The 21,919-nt window shown below is 39.1% G+C and overlaps 1 protein-coding gene across 6 annotated transcripts in view; it reads left to right on the top strand.

The window, feature by feature from the left end:
• SYNE3 (spectrin repeat containing nuclear envelope family member 3) overlaps positions 1 to 21,919 on the top strand; it is a 69,952-nt gene that overhangs the window by 38,360 nt on the left and 9,673 nt on the right. For 2 of the 6 annotated variants that reach the window (XM_085225565.1, XM_010711886.4), the window contains exons 17-18: positions 140 to 178; positions 10,678 to 21,859. In XM_085225565.1, coding sequence (XP_085081691.1) covers positions 140 to 178; positions 10,678 to 10,875 — 237 coding nt within the window. In that variant the 3' untranslated portion in view covers positions 10,876 to 21,859. Of the gene's footprint in view, positions 1 to 139; positions 179 to 825; positions 1,385 to 5,070; positions 5,215 to 9,899; positions 10,061 to 10,677; positions 21,860 to 21,919 lie in introns of those variants that run through there. The other 4 variants (XR_014883742.1, XR_014883741.1, XM_085225563.1 and 1 more) reach the window with 4 other exon arrangements.

The following is a 21,919-nucleotide window of genomic DNA, read 5'->3' as shown; positions in this document are numbered from 1 at the left end:
AAAATATATCACCTGCTAGTTCACTCTATCCAGATGACCATGAATTTAAAGAAACATCTCTTATGAGGTGAATACTCATTTATAGGTTCCGCTGGGATCTTAAATTCATGCTTTTTTCACCTTTTTTTTTCTTTAACAGATTACTGGATCTTCAGAAAAACCAGACAGATTCAGAAAGGTATGAAATTTTCCTGTCATTAAGCTAAAAAATATCCAACATTTCACAGATAATTATTTGGAATTAGACTTTTTTGAGATTCTTGAGATCATTCTATTATTAAGATCCTTTCTTTTCTCCTTTATTATTTTTAAAAGTTTTTGCTCTTGAGCTATATCCCTAAAAGATGAATATCCATATGCTATGCTATGTGAACTTAATTCATTTTCCTAAGGAGACTAAGGAAGGGTTGAAATCTCTCTCAAAAGAATTTAGAGACCAAGTTCTTATTAAAATAACCTTGAAAATATGCCTACTGATTTCTTAAGAAACTTCTGGAAAATTGCTTTGGATCATTCAGTCCATTCTCTTACTAATGCAGAAAATCAGAGAAAGTAGAGATTTACCTAATGTTATTAGACTAAATCCTTGCTATGAGAAGCAGAATTTCTCCTGTGAAGGAGTTTCTTTTGGAAGCGATGACATTAGAAACAGAAGCAGTAGCCCAAAAGATAAGGACAAGCTTAAAGAAAACAAAATACTGCCAGCTTCTTATTTAATCCAAGAAGCTTTAATGATGCCTTTTTCATAAAGTCAGGGCTTGCTTTGTTTACAGACAGTTAGCTTCTACTTTCACTATTATTTCCCTTTTCTCCCATTTTCACGAGGAAAGAAGGCTCTATCTGCTCAACAGAACGTAAATTGGATAAACAACATTTTGCATGAACATGATCAACTAGTCATCTTAAGATAAACCAAGCCCTTGATTTCCTCAGTTGCAAAAAATATCTCTTTAGAATGAGACCAATATTTGAAGAGTACAATACAGTGCACTTCTAGTATGATGAGAAGTTAAGACTTCCTCTTTCAGATGAGATATTTCTCTGGTGCTCAAATGGTGTAGCATCTCCCATATTTTTCCCCATTGAAGTACTGATCTATCCATGGCAGATCACACAACTCCTGCATAGTTTTGGCCACATTTGGCTCAAAGAGTTTCAATTCTTGCCTGACTCAGCATAAATTGTTCAGTATTTGTAAGATGAAAAGATAGTAGAATTTATCGGGTTGGAAAAAATCCAACATATTAATACTTGGTGCAGTGGCAGCCAAACGTATAGCAGAGCTGCTTTCTGCTAGAGGAGACAGTTCAGAAGACTGACTGTGGAATTCAGTTGGATAGAGTTTTTTTGTATAGAGTGGGGGAAAAAAAAATTAAAAAATGGTGTGTGTGTGTGTATATATATACATATATATATATATATAAAATCTTGAAGCGTCACCTTGAAACATCTTCACTGAGCAATTAGATATCAATTTTTAATTCATCCATCTCTCATGACTCAGGGTATGTGGTGTTTATTCCTCAACTTCTCCAAAAGAGACTGAAGTCTTCTGTTAATCTTCAAGGAAAGTGCAATAATGTAATGGCAGGCAGCAAACATTTGTCAGTTAGGCCTATAGCAAAAGCGCAAAAAAGCATTCTCTGTTTTTGATAGCTGCTGAACACAAAGAAAGAGAACAGTTTGGTGTGGGAAGAACTGAAATACTTCATACCAAGAAAGGAAATGGTTTCCATTCCACCAACAAGTTACTTGTAGTTTCCTCACAGCCAGTACAAACGTCCAAACCTACACCTTGCTCACTGAAGTGAGATTCTGCCTACTTCAGAATTTTCAATCTCTATGTATACCGTGTCTATAGTCAGAATTCAAGTAACATAAGTGAGGTGTCTTTTTTTCATGCATGCTGAGGCTTTTATCGGGATGTGAGCATAAGTTGGTTGAGCACCACTTGAAATGGAAAACAATGTTGACCCAGTGTCGGTGCGCTGCTATTCAGGCTGAGAGGAAAAGCAAACCAACTGTAGAATTAGAATCTGTGAAGTTTATTTAAAATTCAGATTCAACAGTTAATGTGTGGCTAGAAATGAAAGAAAGATTAGACAAAATATTTTTGTATGTTTTGAATATCATTTCAAAACCATGGTGAAAAAAACACTCAGAATGGCTGATCTTGGGAGTTCGTTCCTGCAGAAAGTACCCATGGATGGGGCAGCATTGCTATACTTGCTACATCCAGTGTTTTGCATGCAGTGGGAGGTTTGTGGATCCCTGCTTGGGGATCAGGTTACCTGTAACTTCTCAGCTCCCTCGTGTTTCTGGGTCGCACAGAATCTGCAGAGGTGGCAAATTTTTAGGCATTTTGGTCTGATCTCTGCTTCTGCAACATGAGATCCCTCGTGGCTCTGCTTTCTCTCATGTTTGAGTCATAAATATATTGCAGCCACAGCAGATCAACCTGGAAAATGGGAGAACGCAGCTGCAGGCAGTCTCAATCCATTGCATTCTGTTATTATTCCATTTCTAGCCTGCATTTCCCAGTGCAGAAATAGAACCTGAATTGGCCAGAATAGAACCTACTCCACATTTATTAATATGTTTTATTCTGATTAGTCCTTCACTGAGAACATGCCTTAAGCCACTGGTGCCATTAGGAACATTATGGGGCTAATGATTCTGAAGTGAGCAGCTTCTTGTTGATTAACAAAAAACAGTTGCAGGAAATTGCACTGGCTACAGAGAATTTTTAGCAGGTGCCAGTGACAGGGCAATGTTGATGGATATTTCTGCAGGGCACCTAGCACGTTCAAAAATGCACTTCAGCAAGAGCTTAGTAATAAATATGATAAAAGTTACATTCAAAAACTGGTTCCCAGCTAATTATAAATACTCCAAGAGCATTCTTTTAGCATAAATAGGAAGTAGGAAGCTCATTATTTGTAGTCTAAGTAGCACTGTTTGGTTTATTTTCTCAAGTGGTCAGAGCAATTACACTTTCTTGCTATACAAATGATTCTGGCTTTATTGTTTGTACAAACAAAATAATTAGCATTCATTACATCAGTGGTCAGCTAATTGCTTCTTTTGAGATTCTGCTAAGAATAATCTCCTATAACAGGAACAGAAGGAGCGTGTAATTTAATCTTATTTAGAAACATAATTGATCTGGAGTCAATCACATTACAGCAGCCATTCAGGAAGCTCTGTAGAGCAGGAGTTGCCACAGCTTGCCAGGAAGAAAGCAGTTCTGTTTTGTCCAAGCACAGAGGTGACAAGAATTCTTCAAGTCAGAAAGCTGTATTACAGAATGCACAACATATTTGTGTTAGTGGTGCATTTATGCTGAAATGTGTGGCCCATTTCTTTTCCTGAAATCCTGCTGGTGTATCAACACAGGGACTTTTCATGTGTCTCTTACCTGCTGTGTTTTGTTGATGCTCTGCCTCTAAAGCAATGCTGTTGCAAGATGGAGAAGATATCTTGCTTCTCAGAACACGTTGTCCTTACCTGCAGTTAACATCTCAGATATACTGACTAAAGGCATCTGGTTTACTAGCTTCCAGTGGCTCTTCTGAGTGAAGTGGTAGAGCATTGCTTTTAAATACAAAGTGTGTTTGGATACGGTCTATTTCTTACGAGTGTATTTAAAACTAGTAACGTGTGTGTTTTCATTTGTTCTTATTTCCCTTCATTATTTGTTTGACACAAATCATTTATTCAACTACTTCTACTGAACCACTGCTTACAATTTTCTAACATCTTTATATGTCAAAATTAAAATCTGGTTGCATATATGTATTACATAGACACATTTCATTGCCAATAAATTTATCATGTAGGTTAGTAATCACTAAGAATCAGTGTTATTTAGCAAAATGGGAGTAACTTGCCATAAAAATTTTAAATTGAGTACCTGAAGTGTCTTGTTAGCTGATTTTAAAAACAGTTACCTTAGCTGAGATTTTTAACAGCAAGCTAAAAGCCTTTATTTAAATATCCTTCAAATATCATTGTTCTACAATGTATTTATATCAGGGATTGAAATCAAAGAACTGCTATCCTTTGATTCTGACTGGATTTCCAGAGTACATATTTAAATAGTACCGATTTTAAAACTTCTTACTCTGTTCTGAAACTTTTCCAAATACTTCATTTATGATGTTTAAGGGGGAAAACGTAACTCACTCCATTGCTGTTGTGTGTGAAGAAATCTTTCAAAATTACCATTCTGGCAGTTTGCCCTTCCATATTCTTATAACATTGAACTAAGAACGTTTTAGTGACCCATCCTACCTTCTGCCTTATCAGTATTCCACAGTGCTTTCTAACTTTTATCCCACATCAAGCACTTTATGGATAAAGAGAAATCAGTTTCCACTTCAATTCACGTGCAGAAGGTGGGAAAAAGTGGGATTTTTTTGTGTTTGCCTGGAAAATTACAGAAATGAGTGCTGTTTTAAAGGATCAGGCTGTTGCTCTTGTCCTTATCCTAAAAGCATGTCATGTTGTTTATGCACGCAGAAGCTAACCTTTATAAATCCGTTTGTGTCACAGTAGCATATGGCACAGTACTTAGTTTTAAGAGACTTTGCAGCAGAAAATCTGAAATATCCGCCATATGTGGCTGCTGTAACCTCAGATACAAACTGCTGGCTTTTCCATGTTTTCCATTTCTTTTAAATCAACCCTTCATCAAAGATTCTAGTTCATCATCTGGCTGTGTTGAGGTACTCCAGGATCTCCCTAAGGGAGAAAACAAAGCTTGCAATTTGCCTGTACACTTACTTATTTATATATATACATTTATTCTTTTTAAAATTTTAAAGAACATTAAGGTTGTAAAGTCAAGCAATCGGAGGATAGAAAATGTCAGAGCTAAAATTGCTTGTGAGACCTCAGTTAACCTCCTTTTCAGCACATAGATTCTTGTAGCCCTCTATTAGATGGAGAAAGATAAGCGCAGGACTCAGCCATCTTCACTTATTCCTCACTGCTGGTTACCTAACCTGTGCAGTGTTTGCATTTAAGCAAGTATGGTTCTGAACTGAGTGGCTCATTTTCCTTTTGCAGAGGCCAGAAAACCTCTGATCAATGGTATCCAACTCTTAGTTTCTGCTGTGGTGTATGGGAATGAGCCACTGCTTTGTCCCAGAGCATGCTGGTTGCTCAGCTCTGTTGGGTCAGTGGCATCCACCTCCTCCAATTAGGACATCAGTAAGTAAAAAATTCCTCCACTTTTGAAAATACCAGTTGTGATTTGCAATATGTTGTGCATCTGTGAGGGATGCTCATGGCTCCTTCCTGGGAACTACTGAGGAGTTCCAACAAGTCTCACAGAGGTAAAAGTCCAACTCACTTCATTTTGTGAGAGCAGCCTCTGCTCCTGCAGGGAGCTGGTCTTCGCTGATTGTCAGTACTGCCCTAATTCAGCAGCAGCTGAATTAGTTTCTAGTTGCATTTCAAGTGGCAGAAACCCAGGGCCTCTCAGAGGCAAAATATTACTGATAAAGGCAACTGTTTGACCATAAAAAGGTTATGGTACATAACAGTGGCATACTTCTATTTAGAAGAATGATAAACTGCTGTTATTGCCTTCTTGGCAGCTCTGTTTATTCTCAGAGGAATAATGAAGTAGTAAAATTCACACCCATGTAGGTGATCCCTTCCAAGGTCCCTTCCAAATGTTTTTCCTCTCTCTTGCTGTAGTCTAAGCCCATTATATTATGATTTGCCCACTGGGAAGATACAGGCCAGGATTCATCCTGTCTAAGCATTTAACTCAAGAGTTATCATGAATAGTGCAGAGTACAGTTAGGGATAGACTTTCCACAAGAACTAGGGGTTAGGTTCAAGGCTAACACAAGGAGTTTTCTTCTTCATGCTAACATTAGTTGACCTGTAGAACTCCTTGCTAAAGGATATTAAGGACTTATGCATAGACTGAGGTTTGCATAGATTCAAGGGGAAACTGGATAAGTACAAAGAAGAAAGATTTATTGAGTGTTAACTAGATAGACAAGCTGCATCAGGCTGAGGACATACTCAGAGCTGAAAGCAGCTGCAGGCTGAGAATATTAAGGAGTAATCCCCCTTATGCATGGGAAGAGCAGGAGTTTTAAGACAGCAGTGCTCTTCCTGGGATAGTCAGTGAAATGCTCTAAGATAAAATGAATTAATCCAGATGTGATCTTTTTTCTCTACTGAATCATTGATTCAGTGGTACAGGTATGACTTCTGTCAGACATGTTGGTGACATACAAAAACATAAAAGAACCATTAATGAGAATGATATTAGATGCTATACTCCCCTGATTCCTCACATAGTTAGATTAACAATTTTTCACACATCCAGAAATATGGTCAACAGCAAACCAGGGGGTGCGCTGATTTTTAGAAAGCACTTCAACAAAATACACAGGAATATTAGTCAGTGAATTCTAAAGTCCTTTTCTGCTGTTCCCTGTCCAAGTGATTTTCACAGTGCATTGGGTAAGGAGTTATTAACTGCAAACAGATTTAAGTAACCAAGGACTCTTAGGTCTAAACCAATGCTTGTCATTCAAACTCCCCAACATGAATCAAGTACAAATATGAATGTTCACAGCCAATACAATTCATTTGGTAACAAGCGTGCATTTAGCATTACACAAAACAGCTGTCTACCTCTTGACAATCCATGCCTCTCCTGGTACTTTGAGGGACAAAGGGTAGGGAACAGACATTTATCCTTGATGGTGAACTTTAAATGTATATTTTCATTTTAAATATCAATCTATTCTTTTTCTGTGTGTGTTTCGAAAATGTCTCTGACACTTTGGCTCAATACCCAAGTATTCCAACTGTTATTCTAAGATGGTGGAAATTAAAGTTCTGTTGACTTCGGTGGAGCATTGCCAGTTTTCCTCAGAGAAGGATCTAGTTTCAGAGTATTTTGTGAAGCCTGGATCTGACACACACTGCAGACACCGTGGGTGATGGGTAGTAGCTGTACTGGTGCCAGTAGCTGCAGTGATTGGAAAAAGGGAATTCCGCCGTGTAGTGAGGTTTGTGGTTCCCACCTTTGATCTCACATGGAAATGGAATGTACAAACTCTTTTGCAAAGGTGGAACCATGTCAGACTGTCCTTTTCTAACCCAGAATGATGTGCTAAATTGTTGGGAGTGTGGTCCTGAATCCCAGTACACTTGTACAGCCTTGATCACCTCTAGCCCAGCACAGCAGAGGTTTTAACCTTGGCCTCGGGAATTCCCTGTTGGTCTGTATTCACAAGTCACCGCAGCCTGAAAGTATCTCTCTTGCAGTACAGAAAAAATATCTTGATGTATTCTTAGTAAAACTGATGTGCTTCTTTGTTCATACTTGTCCCAAAACTTTCATGCTTTTCCAGCTGCATAACTCACCTATTTTCTACCCTTAAACTGTTGCACCTCTAGCAGTGCTAGCACATGCACACACAAAATCCTTCACAAATTGTTCCAGACAGCTCAAAACAACAAAATTAATATAGGATTTATGTACACAAGACTACCAGAACTACATGTAAGTAATGAATTCATTTGTAAGGGTATCAGTTGAACTCCATGAATAAGTATTTCTCTATACAGACTTTATTTAGTTGTCTCTCTGCATAATCCTGCTGCAAACACTGTAGTTATTGGTAAATCTCCCATGGATTTCAGTGTGTGCAGGTTGGGGCCTTCATATAATAAGGACTTATCATTGCAAATTTGCTGAAAGCACCAAACTCTCACAGCTCTTGTGTGCCTCATCTTCCATCCTGCAGAGATATCATAATGCTGCGGTTGTGATAGGAGAGTCATTTCCATGGCAACAAATGGATTCAAAAATGTAAGATTCTGACCTTGCTGTGTGGTCAAACAAAACAGAGAAGCTGGGCAGCAAAGACAGAAGTTCATCAAACACAAATGCCTATAACCTAGCAAGACAGCAGGAGAGAAGCAGCAGATAAAAACAAAATATTTATCCTTCTCTGAAATTCTACCCCCAAGCAAAATTTCCTCAACAGATTATTCTAATGCTAGGATCTTCTGTGGTTAGTCTCAGCATCTTACCCTACAGAAAGCTCCAAGAAGCGAAAATGATAGCTTGTTGATGAGGGCCATTTCTAATTAATTCTTGCTGGTGAATTAGATTTAAAAGGTAGTCCCTTTTACAGCTCCTTCCTGTAGATCTAAAAAGAATGCACCTGATGAACAACGTTTGAATCTCATCTTATTTCTTAGAGTTGCATTAATAGTCTTTGCTTTAGAGTCAGTGATCTGCTCTGAATGAAATGTTGAATCACTATTGATTTGGGGTAGAAACAATGTGTGTTTGACATTGGCAGTGTGGTCGTAATAGGAAACCAAAGACAAACCTGAGTGACCAAAGGACACCTGCTTCCTGGGTTGTAACAGGAGCAGGGATGAGGCACAACTGAAAAAGCCCACTATTTCCTACTAGGCAGTAGGATGGGTGTTGCAGCTGATTTAGGTAGCTTTCAAATTCAACACTGAAGGATGTATAGTTATAAATCATGTTTTAGGTGATGCTGCAAAGTCTGGCAGTCGAGTGTCCACAGCCGAGTGTCAAAGACAGATGGACTTCTAATTCCCATCTGGAGTTTATAAGGAACATCTTGAGACTCTCAGCCATAATGAACTGTTGAGCAGTTAATTGCATGTCAGGATCCTTGCCTTTAAAAACATCAGCAGTAAACCCTATCACATCTCAGTGGTAGAAGGAACATGGTTTGAATTGTCCCAGTGCAGAGGTAACTCCAATCTGCTCTTCCATCACTAAAACTACACTCATTAATAAATAAACCTACTCATGTCTTCTGGAACCTGACCAAGGCCTTTTTCCTCATAGATGGCACACTATAATAAATGTACATCATATTGCTGCATATCATGGATTTAATGGAGAATTAAAAACAAGTAATGGTCAGTGAAAATGGAAGCTGTCAGCAACAATAGACAGTAGGCAGAGATGACTCCTCTGATTCAGCCAGGGTAGTGAAGCTTTGATTTGGTGGGTAAATGCTAGCTGTAACCAGGAAAGTTCCCAAGGGTGCTTAAAGTCAGAGCAGCCTTGCACCCTGACACACACATAGCCTTCTGACAGTGCCAGTGTCCAGGGACATGAGCTTTTGTTACAGCTGAGATACTGCAAGCTGGAATGACAGACTAAGCAGGTCTGCTGCCTCTTCATCTGCCCAATGTCGTAACCAAATCTCATCAATCCCCTGAAATAATGAAAGCAAACCCACTACAGGAGAAGGAGGATTTCATAGCACAACTGTCACATCTGTAACTGCAGCTATGTATTTGCCTTCATAATTAAATCTGTAAACATTTATATAGTACTAGAGGAGAATGGGAAATTTAGAAAGCAGTAGAAAAGACCCTTAAAAATTAACAGACAGTAACTACTTCCCTCCAACATCATTCTGCTGCTTATCTTCTCTGCTATTTCCTATGGACTGTTCATGATCTAGCGGGACAAAGGCACTGCCCGTTAAACCATACATCCAGCCAGAAGTCCTCCTTTTGTTATAGTACTGACACTCCTCGTGGCTTGAATACAACCCAAGCTCATCTGAGTTAACTTCCTTCTGTGAAAAACATGGATCTCACTTCAGTGGATATTGTGAGTGGATATTCATGATGTAGGTTGATACCTACTACTGTAGCAGCATTAAGCATTAATTCTACTTTCTGAGTATAAATCCATGTTTGATGAAATTAAAAATGGATTACTGAGCCCTGTTTTTCTGGAGGCCCTTACAGGTTGCTGATATTTAATGAAGTTTGCACAGTTCAGTCCATTGGCAGGAAATATGCAAGAATGCTGCCAGTGAAAATCTCACTTCTTAGTTTTTCCTGATTTTTTTTAGCTCCAAATATGTTCTCTCCTGGTTGTGCTCATCCAGATTGAATTCATGAGGTTAAGAGAGCTGCTCTGAGTTTGCACCAGCATAAGGAGAAATAACATGACTTCTGTGTACCTCTTCTGTAGCTACTCAGCAATAAATGTGACCTTAATGTCCTTCCCAAGGTCAGTGTATTGTTATCTCTCATTCTTTCACATCCGATGAAAGTGTAAGAGGAACTGAGGCAGACTGCAGTACAGGGCCCTTTTTCTTGCCACCAGCCTCTTATACCCGCAAGTCAGGATTCAAGGAGCACATGGCAGCTGGAGAGAGGATAACCAGCTGCACATGTTGCAAATGAGGCTCCATCTGCTGTCAGAGATCAGAAGGCTGGGTCCCCTCTTCTAGGCACCAGCACCTGTATTTTACTGACATGAGATACTGATGCTGACCTGTTGTGCCTTATGCTGACCGTGAGCAGACCAATTGACAGCTTTGGTGTGAGCATTCGTAACCTCCACTTTCTGATTTGGAAAAGGACTTGGAGGCGATTGTTTTCTTCTCTTATAAAGTCAGCAGTGTTTTCTGCTAGAACAAAATTTTCAGCAGTGAATTCTTTAAAATAGTGACATAGTCACTAAAAGAAATGGTTGAAGCACCAGTGTCAGTCAGCTGAACACTATCTGTTTTGCTGTGGACAGTGTGGGTTGTTCTGCCCTGCTATCTTGCAGTTTGATATACTTGACATGTACCTCCTCAGTTCTTTATTTTTCTGAGTTGCTCCTTGATTTGTGTCTTTCAGAAGCGCTCTGGAGGCATGTGCTCTTTCTTGCATCGAGTATGCTGGGCATCGCTACCCTTGCAACTGCTCCTCTTGTTCCTCCTGCTCCTGGCCTTCCTCCTGCCCCTGGCAGAGAAGACGCACAGCTGCACACTGGCCAACAACTTTGCCCGGTCCTTCAACCTGATGCTGAGATACGAGGGTCCACCTCCAACCTAACTGCTTGGCACGGCAAGAGGTGACTCACAGAACTACAGACTCACTTTTTTAATAATTGCAAGTATTGTAGATCTTAGAGCTTCTAATAAGGCTGTTTTATCAACTGGATATATCACAAAAATGCGTCATAAAAATAGTCCACACTGTTCAAGCATATGAGCAAAATTAATATTTTTACAGTATTTTGTTATTATATTTATAATGTGTATATAGAGATTGTGTATGAGTGTGTATATATATAGATACATATAAATATATATATAAATGCACATCTGTGGCCCTACAAACATTCACCATCCACTCATCCACTGTTTGGGAGCAATCCTGCAGTATTTCTCTTTTTACTGTCTTTCAGCAAGGGCCACTGAATGATGGTTTTGCTGTTGTTATTTTGGGTGTTACTTAAAATCAGCTTTTTGTTATTTACAAAAAAGTCATCATGTATGCAAAGATCTGGGCATGCACCAGAGTGCAAATAGGAGAACGAACCATTTACAGAGGCTGACATTTAGCCGAGGAAAAATGGGACAATCCTATTTAAAATCTTGATCTGTTTTTTCAGTATTCAGATGCAGGTACTGCAGAAGGTAATGGAAATTTTTCTGCTGAGTTCAATAGGTGTGGGGGTGGGCATTCTCTTGTTCTCGTTTTTTACCAATTACTGTGTTCTCCAACCCACCTGAATCAGGAGAGGTAGAATACAGTGGGAGGAAAGCTGGAAAAAAAAAAATGACTTTTTATGATACATCTCTGCAGAGAACCTTTAAAATAAGGTCATAATTTTCTGAACAAATTCCTGAGCACTGAACAGAACTTTATATCAGTGATTTTGTCTCCAAAAAGCAGTGGAGTTTTTTGTTTTGTTTTGTTTGTTTTGTTTTGTTTTTTACTTTATGCAGAGGCATTCAGGAATGGATCATAAAGCCTGAACAGTGTGATACAGCCTGCTTCAATGTCAGCATTACAAAAGTCAGAAGTACTTTAATAATACCATCCTGGAAACAAGATTCATTCCTAGGGTGTTTTTACATAATGGTTTGTTAAACTGGTGTAAACTTAATGTATCAAAATATAGATTTCTCTACATTCTAAAGGCTTGAGATGATGACAATTTGCCATTTATGTTCTAGCTTCATGCCTGATTTATAAAATTTTTAAATGTACATTTTAACATGGCGTTTTAATGTAAAAGCAAACCTCAGCTTTACTGTGATGAAACCATTCTTGACGGTGCTTTACCTCATTGGTTCATTGATTCCTGAGAGAAAAGGAAATTCTAAATTTCTGAAATTTTTTATCATTTCTGAGAGCTACATCTAAATTTCCTTGCATTTGAACCAGGAGGAAAATAAATAGAAGAAAAAGAGAAAAATTTAACAGAAGAAACAGTTATTTTTCCCATCCTGGCTTTCTTGTAGGAGAAGCTTGTCTTGTCAGTACCAGCAGGTGGTATTTGGTGTTTTCCAAATAAGCTTCCAAATAATATCAAATCTTGTACAGGTAAATTATTTAGTAGCTGGGGGACTAAAGAAGGGAGTTGTTTTTCTTTAACAAAATCATGAAAGTTTTGCTAAATTAAAAATAATAAAATCAGCAAAATATGACTAGAACTGGAAGGCATAGCAGCAAGCAGCTCATAGGCATGGAGAGAAGGAGAAAAAGCAGATGTGAAAAATAGATAAAGACAGAGAAGGAGGAATTTATAAAGCCTAGAAAGTCTCTTGAAAAATAATAAGGCTCTAAGCAGGAAAGGTTTCTAAGTGTTTTTGATTCCCTCTCCCTGCAAAAGTACCGAAACTACCACATATTAAACACCTTTTCTTCAGTAAGAGTTGTCAACAGGGCTTTTCCTCAGTGTTCTGGGGAGACTCTTCTGCCATCAGCTCTCTTTTGCTGCTTCCCCATACTGCTTCCAACTGCACTGCTTTTTCTGGAATTGCATAAAAATGTCAAATTTCTGCAAAGAGAGTAAATGAGACTATATAACAAAGAGAAAAGATAGCAAGAAAGATATTTGGGTAGAGTACAAGGGGAATGTGAAGAGGATCTGAACTGGTGCAAGTGTCAGGAGGCAGCAGGAGAGATGCAGATGTGGACTGAAGCAGGGAGGTGAGGAGCAATGCTGAGTGATAACTAAATGCATTCCGATCTAAGCAGAGAGTGAGGAAAGGCAGAGTCTGATTTCGGCCACGGAGGAGCCAGATGGAGAGCTATAAGTCATCAGAGAGTGGAGTGAATGAATTCCTTCTTTGCAAATGTTCCTTCTGGAGGCGGAGGACATGCCTCCTTCTCTCCCCTCATTAGCTGTTCAAGAATCATGCACATTACTGCAATGCTTCTCTAAAAATTGCTGCCAGCCCCAGGGGAAGAACCCTGTAGCTCTGTAGCGAGGAACTAATCATCATCCACATCTCCATTTCAAATTAAACACTGACAAAAGAGAAGTGTGGGGGAAGAGGGGCAGTAACAGAACCTGCGCTATGTGGTTCCGTGTATGTGTGCACTGTTCTCTGGCATAGTCACATTGCCTTCCCTTTTCTTTTTTTTTTTCTTATTTTTTTGTCTTTCCATATGAGGAAACTAAAAGTGATGAAAAAGAAATTAAAAATAATGAGGAAAAGTATAGCTACAGGGGAAACCAGCAGGGAGATGCACAAGTTTTCCACAAACTCTCACATCAGATTTCTTTTCGCCCTGCCTTTCTAATCTGGATGACTTTTATAGGTTGACAAATGAATTTGATACCCCAGGAGTATGCCACTGGGTAAAAATATTTTGAAGAAAGGACCGTAACAGAACAAGTGCATCACAACCTTGATGTTTCAGTGTTGTGACAGTTGGAAAAAAAAAAATAATAATTGTGACAAAAGCTCTGTTGCTGCTGGTTTTGCATTCTGTAAATCCTCTGTCTATAATCTTGGAATTTTTACTTTAAATCTCAGTAAATCTATTCTCATTAACTTGAGTAATCTCACGTAAGTGATGAATCTTTCTACATCTTTGCAATGGAAACTATTCAAAGCACAGGACTTTGATTTTCATAGCATTTATAACAAATTCACTTCTTCATAATGCCATTGGCCTCACTTTCCAATGTGGGTGTGAGATGAAAATTAGGCCCTTTGTTTTTCTAAGAGGAAATTCTAGATATCACAAAAGTAAACTTGAGATGTAAATCCAAGTTTGTCTTCTTTTTTATTCCCCCCCTTTTTTTTTTTCTGAAAAGTTAAAGGTACTGATAGCTGGAAGTGTGCATAAATATTGATCAAGTCAATAGAAAGAACTATGAAAACAAAAGGCACTTCAACTTCCAGGAAACTGAGCTCAGCTCAGATTCCCAAAAGCACAAACTAACTCATATTATTTCCAAATCCATCCTTGAAGTCTTGAGCACTGTTCTTAACGTCTGAATCTTTGCTCACAGGTTATTTGGGGATTACACCCTTGCTTTTGTGCCTATAAAACCCTCAGCTCATGGATCTCTGACATCTGTACGTAACTGAGATGTTTTGTAACTCAGCTTCAGATTGGGGCCCCTGTCTTAAAACGTCCCTTACCAAGATCTAGGATGTACAAAACAGATAAGCATCTATACTTGAATGCTTCCACTACTTTAACATGGATTTTGCCAGTCAGAGTGCCAAAGCCCTATAAGATAGATTATGTTCAAAATTATAAACTGTTTGTGCATCTGGCTCAGGCTACATAGCCCACATTGTGTGTAGATACCCAGCCTGTTCACAGAGCAGATTTCTCATGTTTCTGTCCAAGCTCTCTTGCCTGCCCTATTGGATCCGGCAGTTGATTGACCACATTAATGACTCTTCAGTGTTGAAGGCAAAATCCTATACTCTGGTGCCAATGCATTAAAGTAAGACTTCTGCACAGCCCCAAGGGCACAGTTCGAACTCAGCCTTTGGAGTGAAAGCAAGCCTACTTTATAAATTGTAATTGATTTTGTAGCCAGATGCTTTCAACTGAATTTTCCATGACTGCAATACTGTGAGGTAGAAAATTGTTATTGTGCCACGTGGCCCCTTCTCTAATTCCTACTAGCAATTTAGATTGTATTAAATATTATTTATATATGCACTCTCCAAAAATCTTTTTATGAAAAACATGTTCAGTTCTTCACATGCATTAAAAACATCATATTGCCGTGTAAGCACAGAATGCATTTCCAGAATGATAATCATTTATTCCAAAATACCGGCTTGTTTGTCCTGAATGAGACAATAACCTAATAGAAACAGCTGATAATTGCTGGATAATTTGCAGAGCTTTACAATGAGTTTCCATTTCTCCATTGCTGTTTTTGCTGGGATAATCAAAGGCCTCAGAAATAACAAATGTCTCCAAGAAAAATGCCATCACAAGATGGTCGTATGGTAGTTTCTAACACGTCAGTGTTGTGTTCTTTTAAACTACTTCACGGCCTCAGGAGTTTGCTCCGTCTGATCTTTTCTTCAATATCAAATAGGAAATGTTTTACTTCGATGTGTGTGCATACACATCTCATTAACGCTAAGGAGGTTTGAAGATTTCATAGATGGGAATTCCTTTAACTTGTATTGACAGGAAAGTGCATTGTCTCCTTTATAACAAAGATTCCCAGAGCAAAAAGAGTTTTTTAGAATAACTGAAGGTTACAGATAAAATAATTATTGCCTATATGAGTTTACAGAAGAAATAGCTTTGCCTTTAAAAAAATACCACTGTAAGTTGCCCAGCAAATATATTTGCTAGGCGTCATAGTTGTCTCTCAGGTCACAGGTTATGTACCCAGCTGGTTGTAAGAGATGCTTTTGGAGACTTTACTGTCTATTGATTAGTATTATTTGCTTATCTGCAGCTGAAAACACATATGACCAATGGACTATATCGTCTTCTTCCAGAGTTGCTGGGGGCTATCAGGGATATTCTCAGTAGTTCTCAGATCACTGACCTGCTCTGAGCCAGTACAGATCTAGTGCATTAATCCAGTGTCAGTGGTTGGCAGCTCTGAGAAGCCAGTTTATTAAAATACTAAAGATAACATTGTTGGTACAGACATCATGATTCATTCAGAAACCAATCGTACTGTTTTTGCCATATTTAAACATAATTATAGATAGGTTATGGTGGGTTAAAATCAAATTAGTCATACATGTTGGAAAACTGTGTGGCATGTTTTAGTCACTTTTTGACTGGCACAAATATGTCTAAGAATTACTGGTTTATCTTGCACTTCCTCAAAGGTAAAACAAAGCAAAGATGCATGAATATAGCATTTTTTAAAAATTAATAATCTCTTATCTATGCAATTTAAAATATGAATGTCTACCAGAGAGTTATCACTAGATATGGAAAACAAAGAAATATGTGTTAGAAATATACCAAATCAAGCAGTAGCCTGAATGACACCTGTTACCTAACCTACCTCAGAAATTGCCAGATGTTAGATAGTAGCATCAGTGAGCCATCCGCCCTCCTATTAAACTGTGTGAGAGATCAAACTGCACTACTGAAGGTATAATATCTCAGTGGCAGGAGACATCAAAAGGCAACCTGGTATCTCGATGCCAGAGATGAACATGTAGGATTGACTTAACAAAAGCTACCCAGATCTAATGGCACAAGAACAAGCTTTGGCCATCTTGCCTGCCTGACAAAATTTTCACCATGGCCATCGACATCGTCCAGTTTCACCTTGCTGACTGTGCAAAGAGGTTTCCTTAGGCAGTTTCACTATAGGTGAAATATGAGCTTCAAGGATTTTTTTCTCTTAAAAATGCAGAATAAACTGCTAATTCAAACACCTCAGTGACAGATTAATTGTAGGTGGTAGGCGCTGATGCTCCAGGAAAAGAGACAGGAAATGCTATTGTAGATAGAAAGATAATCATAGAGATCTCTCTTCAATTGATAGGAATTAGAGGTTCATTATGGAACTGAAATAGGAATTCATTTCCAAGTAAATGCTAAATGTGGCCTCCAGTCTTTTGGACTTGGGGGTTGAGCTTATTTGATACCTTATTAAATGCTAGTGGCTTTCTGGCTCCTAAGCAATGATTTCCACATCCTCCCTACAAGCTGTGTGGAAGAGGTATTCCAATGAACTGACTTTGCATTGGTGGGAATTGTTTGACTTTCTTTTTCTGGCCCCTGAGTGTTGAATCCAAGGAAACAGGAAGACAGACCAGTGTTACTGTCTCCACATCATTTGTCCTCTTTCTTTTATCACATCACCTCTACTTTGTTTCCTTATTAAAGTGAACCCAGTCTTCTCTGCCACTTATTATGTTGAAAGTCACCATGCACTTGACCATTTCTGTCACCATTCTCTTACACAGCACAGATTAGCCTACCCTTTGAATGTGTATTGTGGCTTTTCTCAACAGAGACCCACAAAACAAATCCCAGCTAATGCCTTTCCTTGCCCACACCCAGTCCTGTCTCCTGTGTTCTCTCCCAGCTGAACATCCTAATCCAAGCCTGGTGGCCTGCCCTGTCTTCTCCCCCACTTGCAGTTCTTCCTGCAGATGCTCTGCCCTTTCCCATTTCCACCTGTACCAGAACAGTCTTTGGAGCCATCAAAGGGGCTCTGGTCCCTGCCACCATCTCTCCTGAGCCTCCTGACCAGGTCTTGCCTTCTGTGGTAGCTCAGAGACTGTCCTCAATATTCACATCTGCAGCTTGGCGTCCAAAGAACTGCTAATAAACCATTATTGGTAATGAAAGCCCTGCCCTTAGTATTGTTCATAGCCTGCCTAAGTGCTTTTTCTCTTCTCTCTAAGCAGATTTTGATTGCTAATCCAATCATTGCACAAAGAAAATTGCCCATTATTTGGCAAGGAGGGACAGAGTTTCAGTTTCAGCTTTTATTACCCTTGGTTGTTGCTGCCACTACCATGTGCCACTGAGCTGGACTGTCTCCTCAGTGCACTGTGCCCTTGAGCTGCCTGGAATGGCTGAATGTCCTGTTACACATCATCATAAGCCAGGATCTCTTTTTTTATTTTCTGTTTTGTTAGAAAGAAAAGTTGTCAATTTTGTCAAGGTGGTTTAATTAAGCTCCCTAACAAACTATTTTATCAATTTTATTTGATTGAAAGATATATGTTAAAAAAGAGAGGGGAGTTTGGGGCAGCTGAAAACCAAAGGAAGGCTGCAGCCTGCCGGCTGACACCCATGCTTTGCATGAGGCCTTCAGTCACAGCCTGGAATTGTTACTGCTCCTAAATGCCCCTGCTTTCAAAACGAAATTGGTTTTTGTTTGTTTTTTTTTTTTGTTGTCGAGTATAATAAGCATTGAACACCACAAGCTTGGTTTCACTACAGATATTAATACTCTGTATGGTACTTTCCATGGTTAAGAAATATATATGTGTGTATATATGAGGGCTACTCTGAAATTAATGCCTCCTATGTTATTATGTTGGCCCATGATGTCAGAGGCAGATGTTGGTGGTATGGCAGTAGCGGCTGAACCTTCCCACCAATATTCTGTTCCATTTTGTTGCTGTGTGACAGACGACAGAAGAGGTACACTCTGACAAATTGACATCTGACATGGAAGCACAGATGAAGCAAAGGCTTGTCATTGAATTCCTCCATGTGGAAAAAATGGCACCCATTGACATCCACTGATGCTTGGAGGATGTCCTGGGAGACAAAGTGGTGGATGTGAGTCCACTGAGGGAATGGGTGGTGCATTTCAGCAGTGGTGACAGCAACGGTGGATCACCTCCACTGGTGTAGATTTTTACCAGCATGGCACATAGGTTCTTATTCATTGCTGGCAAAAATACAGAGCTAATGCTGGTGACTATGTTGAAAAATAGAGTTTTGTAGCTGAAAATTTGCTCCATCAAATACTGCTACTGTGCTTTTTGCATCTGCGATAATTTCCATGGAAAGAAATAGGAGGCATTACTTTTGGAGCTACCTACGTACATGTAATGGGGTGTGTGATTATTGTTCTACTTAAAGAAAGATGACATTCCACTTCAGTGTAACTTTCAAGTGCAGCTTTTAGAAGAAACTATGTCTTAAAAGGAAGCTGAGGATGTTTAGAGGTATGTGTTTAATGAGCTTTAGAAGCTTTAAGTCAGGGCTTCAGCCTCTAAGGTGAAAAGCATCCAGGATTATTTCCCATTACCTTCCCAGATCAGATCCTGTAAGAGTTTAACCTGGGAAGCACAGGCTGAGCACCGGCTATTTCTGAAGGTATTTGGATGCTGCATGTTTTCAGTGTGTGTCCATTCTCAAACAGCAGTTCCTGCTCTGTACACTTGGTTGACTGGAAGTCAGCAATGCTTCTTTGAAACCTTGACTGGTTTTGTCTCAGTGAATGCCTTGCTTTTGATCATTGTCATTATTTCCATTTCTTCCTTCTAATTTGTGTTAACCCAGTTTATCACTGATTCCAGGAGAGTGTCCTCTACCTGCCCAGCCTCCAGGCTGCCTTCTTACCTTCTCATCTCTTGCGGCGTGCTGGACCACTGTGAAACAATTTTATGAGCAATATCACTGGTGTTGCATTCTTCTGTCACTGTCTGTTGTAATACGTAATACGCTGCACTGATGTTAAATGTAGTAGGAGACCCAGAAATGGCATTATTGTTTGCTAGCAATATAACTGACTTGCAGTGCTTCTGCACAGGACTTGTCCTCACTTCTCAAAACAGCTGGCTGTCTCGGGCCCAATTTAATGAACAAGGCTGGATTATAAACAACCTTGGGTCCCCTCACCAGCACGCCATCAATCTTACTTCCACCCATTTTTGTACTTTTGTTTAGAAGCTAGAAGAAAATTTAAAGAAATGTGCTGAGAATCCCTTCTAGGATGCATAGATATCACATATGGTTCACCAAAAAAATAGAAGGAATCTACTCCTGTTTTGAACAAAATTAATAAGAGCTTCTAAATAATGTATTTAAAAGTTATCAAGATCAAACCAAGGTGAAGTTTTCTATAATCAATCCACTCTCTACTTTTAATATTTAAGTCAGCAAATATCAAGCTATTCTTTTATAAGTGGCATTGAATGAAAATGAGAACGCTGCAGAATTAGAGGTTTATTGATACAGTTCTCAATTCCACCTGTGTGCCACATGTTAGATCACCTGTTTCTGGGCACCAAGAAAACCCAAGGCTGTTCACAACAAGAGCACACGTTGTGAACAGTTTTAATTCTTCAGAGCTCCTCTGAGGGCCCAGGGCTGGCAGTGGGGAGGAGCAGAACCCCATGCCCTCTGCATATTGAAACCCTTCCTTGAGTTCTGCCCCCCTCCCCACCAGCCCAGCTTCTCCTGAATGCTAATACTTAAGTAGAACAGAAATGTTAGGAGCAATTACAGCGTGAACATCTCTTCTTGTTTATGTATAGTAGCTGATAGGAGAGTCTGTAATAATAATCAGTGTTTATACATGTGCTGTTCAATGTAACCGCTGGGTACAAAATACTTTTCAAGTGTCACAATAACTGGATTGATGTCACTTTTTGCTTGTATGAATAATTATTTGCATTGCAGGGACCAGTGCCACTTTTGTCATGTTATTTATGATTTTAAAATACATTTGTGATAAATTAGGCTCGTTCCTAAGGTAAACAATACCAGAGCCAAGCAGCTGCCTCTGTACATGTGCATGTTATCACAGCTGATATCAAGACCAAGGCAGACTCCTTGTCTTGCCCAGACCTTTCCTTAACCTTTCCGGCTTATTCAGGGAAATGTGGACCAGTCTATTTTCTTATAAAAGTGGCTTTTTGAAAAGATAAACTTATTTTTTAAAACCTTTCTTTGTATGAGTATTGATTCAGAAGGACTGTAACACTCATATTTTTCTAAACTGCCTATTGCCTGTTGGAAAACGATATATAAATATATATTTTATTCTACAGATTTCCATGTAGTTTTGAAGATCTTTGTTTTCATATATGTCCTCCTGTTTGCTAGAATTATCTCCAGGAGCTGTAAGCTTCTGTAAAATGTCTCTATGAAAGCATGTAAAAATAGAACTGCATAGAAAGACTGACTTTATTTTTCATTTAAATTGCCGAAACTAAGTTGTCCTTAGTGTTATTTTACACAAGATGTACGGAAAGAAATCAGGTCATTTTTTTGCAAGTCTGGGCTGTGTTATGTAGCACTTACTAAAAAGTCTTGACTGAAAATCAAGAGAGTTTATGCTGGAAATGGTGCCAGCTTGGGGCCTGATTCTGGAATTATTCACACTGTTTAAGAACTTATTTCACAAACAGTCCCGTGAAATTTCACAGGACAAATTACAAATAAGACCCTCTGATAGATGAATAGCAGTGCCAGGCTCGGGCCCTTTTACAATAAAGAATGAGACTTTTTAGCTGGGGAAGAGGTTATATTCTCAGTGCCTCAGGACAGCATTTTCATTCCCTTCTGCGCTGCGAACCTGCTCCTTCTGCAGCTGAAACAGTGGATTAAGCACCCACTGCAATAGATATTTGCAGAGCAATCTTGTGGAAATGGCCTGATTTCATTCTTCAGAGCAGCAGCAGGGGCACCTGGGCAGTGGAGACCGACAGTGTGTGCTGTGATCGTGGTGGAGCATGGCAGGAATTCTACTGTCTGCCTTCAAAATTACTGCTTGTTCATCAGCATTGCCAAAAGTGTATTTTCTCAAGTAAAAGAATCTGATTCCGTATGACTTTTCCAGGAGTAAAGGGCAGCTGGGTTGTTCTGTGATCAGGCCACATTATTCTGAAAGTTTATCCTTTAATGACAAATGAAATATGATGTGGCTTTGCTGTTGGCAAGCAGGATAAAGAGACTGGAAGTTCCTAACCCTTAGCCCCAGCCTTGTGTCTGTGCTGATGCTCCACTCTTACCAATGAACTGTGTTGCCTCAAGTTACAAAGTCAGAATATTTCACTGCATGTACCCTTTTCTGTAATGAAAAAAATATGTATTTGGTGTTGCAGTTATAATGCAGTAAATAAACACATACATAGTTCTTTTTAAAGACTTTTAAATCGTTCTGGGGGGGGTGATTCACATTTTCACTGTGTTTATTTCTCATCAT

Source organism: Meleagris gallopavo, chromosome 5 (genome assembly GCF_905368555.1).
Source record: "Meleagris gallopavo chromosome 5, MGAL_WU_HG_1.1, whole genome shotgun sequence".
NCBI lineage: Eukaryota > Metazoa > Chordata > Aves > Galliformes > Phasianidae > Meleagris > Meleagris gallopavo.
This window is presented reverse-complemented; position numbering and strand designations above follow the sequence as displayed.